Genomic DNA, 9,375 nt, shown 5'->3' with positions numbered 1-9,375 from the left:
CTGATTGGAGGAAATTGAAACTATAGCTGACTTTAAAGTCTAAACTCTAAAGTGCAATGCAGTAGCCCAAATCGAAATACCAGATATGAAGTATGACATAATATATTGATGGGAATGTTTGTGTGTCCTTGATGACAGGCTTCACTCCTGCAGCCCAGTGTGTGTGTGTGTGTGTGTGTGTGTGTGTGTGTGTGTGTGTGTGTGTGTGTGTGTGTGTGTGTGAGGGGGCTGGACTAGAGGACACGCCTGCAGAGAGGAGGCACAACTCTGGCAACACCTGCAAACAAACTCCCAACCGACTCTCTCCCGGAGCGAAGAGGCGGATGAAGCAGAGAGCAACACAAATGCGGAATAAGGGAATAAAACGTGTTTATTAAGCGGAGAAAAGAGCAAGAGAGAAACTTTATTCTAAGATAACAAGTCGTGCGTTTTGAGTCGAGATCGGACCGAAAGCTGAGAGAGACGACAGCAGGTAATGGCAAGCTCATTCATCTGCAGCTGAAAAACTTCTGCTTCAAATCGTGTTTGATGAAACAAAGACTGCGCAGTGAGATTACCGGGATGGTTGTACTTTTGGGGCATGTGTCGTTTTATCCATTTACAGACGATCAAATGCAACGGTGAAACAAAAAAGCGTGGTGACTTCCATGCCTGCACTCACTGTTCCTTATGTGTCCCTGTTGTGGTCTTACTGTGATGCGTTTACTGGCTGTATATAACTGCAGGAGTTTCACTTCCCGGTGAAAGCAGTACTGTATATGTTATTTATTGTTCCTATATGTATAGTAATTATCTAAAGTATGTTTTCACGTCTTTGTGTGAGAGTTCATCGACCAGTCCATTCAGTGGCTAAGCAGGGAGGTTCTTCACCTTAGTTTCTTATTATAGGGCTATAAAGAGGTGGCTGAAGTTTATTGTTGACACCATGGCTTAGTCACAAACCTTTTTTCCAAGGTAGCTTCATACGTGACAACTGATAAAGAAAGTTTTGACACCTTTTTTTCACACATGGTTACAATGACTACGTTGAGTGGGTATGATGCTTATTGTGGCATCTGTGGTGGTTTCATCATTGCATCGAGCATCCTTTTCTAAGAAGTAATGTCCGACACTAGAACCAAATTTATCCACATGCACCAAATGATAACACACAGCACATTAAAGTGCAGTTACCAAAGAGCTGAGAGCAGAAAAGCTCACCTTTTCATACAGCCTATAACTAATTGCAGCTTGTCATGTGAGAGGAATTATTCAATCATGCATCCTCTGCAAAAATGTTAAGGACAACAGGATCAACTTGCTCACGTCTGAAAATATTTGCACTTCATATAAAGATGTCAAAATGAGTTTCCTCGATGCTTTGTGACAGTGTGCACTCTCTTGTTATGTGTAATCTCTTTTCTCACGCTCTGCTCTGGAGTGCATGGCCACCAGCCAGGTCAGGTTTCTTATTCACACTGAACATGTCAGAGGCTGAAGTCAGGCTGAGGACAATGACTGACACAAATTCTGTGCAGGTTTGAAATACTGGACGTCTTGATTTAAGATTCACTCCCACAAGTGCTGTGTCTCGCTTTTGCTCAAGAGCTTTTATTGAACTTAAGAAGAAGCTCAAATCAAGATGGATGTTAATCCTTTTCTACATGTGGGTTCATATGTCTTTAAACCTTGCATAAACACAAGCATACCAGAATATTCACGTTTTGTTGACGTTATGGGGCGCAGCCTTCCAACCTAGGACAATGTTATTCTACAATATGACACGTAAACCTTCTCTAGTTCCACATTACAATAGTGTAGCTCTGTTGATATGAGTAGGATTAAGAACAAGTGATAGACGCCCAGGCCTGTGGCATTACACTTCTATTGATAAGATGTCATTTGGACACAGTATTATAGTGATAGTGATATTATTGTTAGATAATCCCTAAGGACAGCAGTCAGTGTATTACAGTATAATGTGACTTGACCTGTTGTTAAGACACTGCATACTGTTCTGTGTCAGTTTACAGTTTCGTTTTCATAAAATAACATTAAGTTTAACCCACATACAGAGGATAAAGCAACCTGCTGCTAGAGTTAATTGGGCTACTCTACTTACTACATGTAGAAAGTGTCAACATGAAAACTTGTTAAATGTATTATTTTATTGTATTTGTTGAATAAGAATATTGAGATTAGAGCCGAAATGATCAGTTGATTGACTTAAAATTAATCAGAAACCGTTCTGATAATTGATTATCCATTTAAGCAACTTTTCTCACAGAAATAGCCTATCAGACAGCTACTCCAATGTGAGAATTTTTGCTTTTTTTCTGTAGAAGATAAAGGTAAATATAATGTATTATGATATAGACACATTGCTAGTCTGCCAGAACAACCAATTTAAGGCTGTAGTTGGTAACTTTTATAAGAAATATTTTTAAAAAAACACACAAAAGCAACCAATTGACCACCGTGTCATTCAATAACTGCTTGTGAACTGTGCTCGAACTGTCAAACTAGGCGGAGCTGATCAAATATTAATTAAGGTTTTGTTTCTGCATGGCATATTTCTCGCCTCAAATGTTTTCAGAAACATATTTTAGTGTACTGTTTAGCTGTAAGATGAAAAAGTTTGTGACCCAGCCGCCATGTTGGAAACAGTCGAGCCAAAATGAAGCACTGCGTCCAGGCTGGTTCACAAACTTTCTCTCTTTTTTTTTGCCTTTATTATGACGGGACAGATTCAAAGTGTGGAGTGGGGAGTGTTAGGAAGGAAGACATGCAGCAAAGGGCCATAGGTTGGAGTTCGACCTGCGGCTGCTGCGGCAAGGGCAAAGCCTTTGTACATGGGGCGTCCGCTGTACTAGGCAAGCAAGTGGGCACCCTAAACTTTCTCATTTTACGGCTAAACAGTACACTAAAATATGTTTCTGGAAACGTTTGAGGTGAGGATAGGCAATGCATTAACAGAATCTTTATTTATATTTGACAGTGCTGACTAGTTTAACAGTTTTAACGCAGTTCACCAGCAGTGATTGACATGACTCCTTGGCTCTGAATGGTTGTTTTTCTTCAGTTGCAATAGGAGGAACATAATTTTTTTCATAGACTATCTGTCTCACACTCTACTGTCGGGATATAGTGATTACTTCAGAAAATATGCCAAAGTTTTTTTCAATGAAAGTCACCAACTGTAGCTTTAAAGACTGTCACTCTGGGCTATGGGAACATTTGATGGGAACCAAATGATTAATCGAGAAAACCATTGTTACATTAATCGACAATGAAAAGAACAATTATTTACACGTCTAATGGGGACCTGAAAGAGAAGAGACAACTATTTGTCAGAAACTCCCCACAGACCAAACAAATATAATCTTCCTCTTAGCCGAAGAATTAAAACTGTCACGGCTTGTCTGAGGGGCAAAAGCTCATGCAACCGAGTGTCTAGACAAATGCAGCCTGCAGAGCTGACACCACTGTGCAGCTTTGAAGTCATGCACTATTCACAGCCGAGAATGAGCGGATCCAGTGTGTGCTGATGATACAGTTATCCTTTCCTCTGCTGCTGCATCCCGCCTGAAGAGTCGGACACTGCACTGTAGTGTAACGTCTTCCATACAGGTGGTTCTCTCGGTCACCTGAAGGCTGATATATAGCAGAGCCTCATATAAAGTGTAAACATCTTTCTTCAGAAAATGGCCTCAGGTGTTGTTCTATTCACTGTTTTAAAATCGCGATCAGTTCTCACGTGAGCATCTCAGTTTACTGACTGCACCATACGTTTTTCCTCTTGTTTGAGTTTCAATGAGGTCAATTCAATGCATGATTAAATGATAAAGCACTCGATACTGTATTGACTACAAAACAAAAGACAGCTTTGGACAAAAAAAGCTAAAGGTCAAAGAATTTCAGTTGTTTTTATCTTGCCATTGTTGTAACATGAGTATTTGCTCCCTAGGCATCTGGTGGATGGAGAGAAAATGGAGCTGAACACAAGAGAGGTGCCTCTATATGTAAGTGCCTACATGTTTTGCTCCAGTTTGTAAGTGTCTGATGTAGCGGTGGTCTCGCAGAGGGGTCTGATTGTGTATTTTTTGGGTGTGGTTGGGTAAAAACATGAACTCTGAGGAGCAGTCTCCCATATTTAGAAGCAATTCTGTGTTTTCCTACTAGAATTAGAGCGCTCTAGTCTTTCCCTCCAGCCGTCTCTCAGGCCTGACTCTCCCTCTGTGCAGTGGTTGACTGGCAAGCCTTGTGTCGCAGGTGAAACTCAAGCCAGGAGGGTTTCAGTCCCTGGGGAAGCCAGGCCTTACACAGCCTGCTCACCAAATGACAAGGCCCTCTGAAAGCATGGTGAACATAGGAGCCAGAATGAGAGAATATACCTATTTGTTTCTTGTTTTTTTGCTGTAAGGAATACACCAGTGTATTAAGTGAATAAATACAAATTTTCCATATGGAAGCATGGTGTACAGGGTGTGCAGGTGTGTTTGAATTATGTTTTTTTGACATAGTAGAACTCACTTTCTCTCTGCTACTTTCATTTCTTCCATCTGTCTTCCTTTTCCCCTTCAATCCCCCATATCCGCCATCTCTCTCTCGCCCTTATTCTCCTGTGTGTGTGTGTGGAAGCCTGGGTGGGCCAGTTACTGAAGCGTTGCCAGATTTCTGGTAAGCAGAGTGTCTGCTTGTTTTGCTGTGTCACCAGTTTCAGAGTGGGGAGGGGGGGGCTCGCTCCAAATCCTTCTCCTCCACTCACTCATAGAGGCTGATTGAGGACCAGTCTGAAATCCAAGCATGTGAATCATTACGGGCTCTACCACTCACACATACACCTCTCCATTAAGAGGAAGTGGCGTCTCCACCCTCTAAGGTCACAGCTCAACAGGAGCAACTCTCACCGCTGAATGAGATCCAGATTTCAATGCCAGGCTTTGTGCAGGCGAGCCACGGCACACTGCTGTGCTATAAAGGCTGTTATTGTAACACCCTTAGTAAAGTGTTATGGTGCGCCTTCCACACATACAACATAGTGTCAGGCCCATAGCAGATACTGTCCAGCTAGATCAATGGATAAATGGTTGCATTGAATTGCAGGCAGAAAGTGTGGGAGTTCCTGTGTTTGAGGAGGTTTTATTGAGCTGCAGTGCAGGACAAAGTGATTTTGTTCGTCCACATGTGTGTGTGTGTGAGAGTAAAAGCAATCTCCCTGCAAAAAAACTGAACTAATGCTGGTGAGCTGTAATGTGATAAGTACACATCTGGTGTGTGAGAGAAAAATACAAAACAAAACAAAACAAAAGTTTCTCAATTACTTATCCATCTCTAGCAGCGTAGCTCTAGGGATGGCAATGACAGTCTGTCTAACCTGTTGGGGTCGTTCCACCACTCTCCTGACTTTTCCTTAAGTGCCACCACAAGGTTGACAATTCCAGTTATGAGGAAGATACCACTGCAATACCTGGATGAATAGATACAATTTTTTTGTCCATTAATTTATGTTACCCAAAGGATGAGCAGTAATTACTTTGGTGATCCCCTAAATTTTTAAAATGTTTCTTTGTCCAATACTTTGGTTTATAACCAAATACCTGCAAAACTATTGACATTCAATCAGTCGCACTGTGTGTCAGTGGGAGCGTATCTATGTTTCCCGGGTTCTATGTTCCCCACTTAACCCTGCAAAAAAGGTTCTATGTTCCCCGCTTACACAAAAAAGGTTCTATGTTTCTCGGGTTCTATGTTTCCCGCTCAACCAAGCAGGGAACATAGAACCTTTTTTGAAGAGTTAAGTGGGGAACATAGAACCTGGGAAACATAGAACCCTGGGAACATAGGGATGACCCATGTCGGTGACCAAATGTAGCACGTTAGCATACTAAACTAAGACACATCAACATGTTGGCACTGTGATTGTTAGCATGTTGATGTTAGCATCACGCCAAACCACTGCTGTGCCTAAATACAGTCTCACAGACCTGCTAGCTTCTAGCATGGCTGTCAACCCTTAAGGGTTATTTTGGTATTTTTCAACCTGGACTCTTTTTCTTATCTTTTTATGTCTATGTGACTAATGGAGACAACGGTTTTTGAAAGTGGTCCAGTATTGAGTGAAACTGCTGCAGCCTGCAGCGGCAAAACAGGCTACAATGTAGCCTAACGTTAAATGGCAATTAAACACCATCAGTTATATCCTTTGAAAGTGTTTGTTTTTGCCACTGACATTCTCGGATTTTTATTTTTAATGTCTGACAACATTATGAAAAGGATCCCTACAGAGACAGACTTTTTTGTTAATAGCGAGATCCTTTTTGTTTAACAAGAAACAGCCCTAAAATAACTGTCGCTAAACCCACCAGACTTTATTCATTTTATCACTATAAAACACACTTCATTTTAAGTCAACAGAAACAAAATATAACTCACAAAAACCATTTTGGTTCATTTTTCCACTGTTCCAACAATCACCAACTCTGGTTTGATTGAAATAAACATTTAATTCACCCAGTTAGATGTGAAAATATGCTGGTTCTATACATGCTTAAATTACTATTAATTTAAATGGAATCTTGTGGGTTCGGCAATGGTGATTTTGGGGCTGTTTCTGGTTAGACAAGAAGGATCTTTCTCTTAAACAAAGGAGTCTATCTCTGTAGTAATCCTTTCCATAATGTCAGACACTTAGACTAACACTGTGAGCATGTCAATGGCAAAAACAAGCACTTTTAGTGGATGTAAATTCAGAAATGCCCTGAGAAGTTGGATTACGTTGAACCCTTTTTTGCAGCTGCTGGCTGCAGCAGTCTCAGTCAATACTGGACTAATTTCAAAAATAGTTGTCTCCATTAGTCACAGAGACACAAAAACATTGGAGCGTCCAGGTTGAAAAACAGGCTACAGGGGTACTACCTCTGAATTCGTTTCTTTATAACAGCTATCATCTCACACAACACAACTGCATGTTCACAGATGGAGATGGATTAGCTACATCCTTGTTGTAGAGTACCACGTTTGTTCAGTTGCCTGTATGGTGTGATAGTGATAGTTATCACATTGCTCTTTGAGCTAGTGGGTGTGCTGCGTTATGGATTATGATTTTGTTTTCCCTTTAAGTGCTGTGGTGATTGTGTTTGCCATGCTTTTCACATGCCAAACAAACAAAACCTCACCCTGCCAGTGGTTAATTGACGTTTGATAAGCCAGTCATAAAAGGAGAAAAAAAAATGCTTTTACTAGAATAAATAGACATGTGGTGTTATTACAGCTGTTTTCCCAACTATTGCAGTTAGAACTATAATAGTTTTAATAATTATTAATGTCAGTTAACACTTTGCTTCTTGGTATTCTTATGTAACAAGGAGTCTAGACCTGGGAACCCTCTTCTTTGAAATGATATGTTTGCGGCACCATGCCAGGCTTACTGACAGCATTTTCTGACATGTAGAGTATCTCATTAGTATCTCATTTGCACAGCAGATTAAATCAGAGGTATGTGTCTCAGCAGAGGATGAGAAAAGGCAGACAGCACAGTTCTAGCTGTCACACTCAAGACTTAAATGAGATTCTGTTCTATTGAGTTTCTTTTAGCTCAGATGTACGCACTCTACAGTACGCGTCACTGTTGGTAATGAGTGACTTGGAAATATTTAAAATACTTTCACTTTCAAACATTCATAGGAGTTTGAAAAGACTTTGTTAGCTTGCTTTAATGTTTATAAAATTGAGCATATGGACGTGGGTAGCATGTCCCTTTTCTCTGCCCTCTGTTGGTTTTTGATCAAAGCCAACCATTAAGTAATAATGATTTATAGTGACTGTGTGAGGATTTCAGCACACTTCATTTTTTAGTCGAACTTGTCTTAACGAGACAAAATGTCATCTGTGTTGGTTGCCAAACTGAAACAGTATACTGTGAAAAACTGTTAATATTTAAAACAAAATATTGTCTGTCCCCACTGACGTCAGGCTGTCTTCTCACCAAGGGAACTGACTGTTATTGGAGCTGTTTTTGTTGTTGCAGTGGCAGTGATCTTGCTCCCCTGACGTCACCTACGTGTTGCACTCAAGAGATCATAGCAAAGAGCTCTAAAGCTGATGACTGCTGGTTTCCTGGTGACCACAGGCAGCAGATCTGACGTTATTTTTCCCCACTGAATGGACAACAACATGAGATTATAAAAGCATGTCACTGGTGTGTGCTTGTTCTATTGAAAACAAATATTTATATGCACCAGTTATTATGTCATATTAAGGCAATCAGACACATTATTCGCTTTTAGATTTGTACCAAGCTGCTATTGCATATGTGATAGACCTCCTCATGTTCCATAATTAACACATTTGGGCTGACCTGAGAGCTGCCCATATAGAAGGCATGAGGTAAAAGCACAAGGTGTTGAATATTTCATTGTTACTGGATCAGGTTGTGTCATGATAAAGCCCAGGAGAGAAGGCCATAGATCACACCAGTCTGACGTCTTATCACCAGCCAGCCTTCCTCCTTCCTCTTTCCCCAAGGCAAAGGAGATACAGTTAGGATCAAGCAAATTTTGTCTGATCAAATTCTACCTGTCTAAACCAATATTATGTGAGGCTGCTGCTGATTGTTGGGACAATGAAGTGGGACCTACAGCTTCCTTGAAGGAGTGAAAACAAAATCAAAGGTTATTGGAAAAAAAAGCATGTAGGTTTTTTTTGTCTTTCATAGACATTTAAATCTATTTAGCTGGAGGACAATTGCGTAAAGATAAAACAGCACAGACAGAGAATAAATAGATCTCCTTGATGTTATTATGATATATCAGAGTATGACTTGTTAGGTTAAGGTAGAATTATTGTGAGATTATGATCTTTGTCCAAAATTCAGCAGAGGGAAGTCCCGCCAGTGCAAAAGTTTAGTAAAATTTAATGGTTACTTTAAAAACACAAAGATAGTCTGTCACATTTTCATAAGATTAATAAAATTCTACTTTCATAATGAACAAAATGTAAAATAATCAGTGATGCCCCGTGACTCACTAGCCTTGTAAGAAATCAGGAAGGCTGCACAAACCAAGGGCTGACATCTTATCTGTTAGGTGGAAAAACAATCAGCGATAACATTAACAGCGGTAAGTGTGCGCTAAGTGGTACTGCAGCCAACCACTTAGTGCATACAGCAAGCTGAGAAACTGCAGCCTATGTCAGACCTCTGTTATCAGTCCAAACCACCAGCCTGCTAACACGAGGTCAGTGTCATTTATACCTCTGAAACAATATGAACTGGATTCAAGTCTGGAAAGCTCCAAGAGTCTCAGGGCAAAGCAAATAAAAGGGACACTGATGTAAGTTTGAAGCTCAGTGAAACATTGACTGGTTAGCCAGGGGCATGATGGTCTTTCCTTATGA

General features: G+C 40.5%; 1 protein-coding gene across 4 annotated transcripts in view; it reads left to right on the top strand.

Annotated features, from left to right (window-relative positions):
• The first annotated feature begins 285 nt into the window (after positions 1-285).
• Positions 286-9,375, top strand: part of arhgef28a (Rho guanine nucleotide exchange factor (GEF) 28a) — a 54,057-nt gene continuing 44,967 nt past the window's right edge. For all 4 annotated transcript variants that reach the window (XM_050053282.1, XM_050053280.1, XM_050053281.1 and 1 more), the window contains exons 1-2: positions 286-472; positions 3,947-4,001. In XM_050053282.1, the coding sequence (XP_049909239.1) occupies positions 3,969-4,001 (33 nt within the window). In that variant the 5' untranslated portion in view covers positions 286-472; positions 3,947-3,968. The remainder of the gene's footprint in view (positions 473-3,946; positions 4,002-9,375) is intronic.

The sequence above is a fragment of the Epinephelus moara genome, chromosome 9 (genome assembly GCF_006386435.1).
Source record: "Epinephelus moara isolate mb chromosome 9, YSFRI_EMoa_1.0, whole genome shotgun sequence".
NCBI classification, from domain to species: Eukaryota; Metazoa; Chordata; class Actinopteri; order Perciformes; family Serranidae; genus Epinephelus; species Epinephelus moara.
The sequence above is the reverse complement of the archived record's forward strand: the minus strand, read 5'-3'. Positions and strand labels throughout refer to the sequence as shown.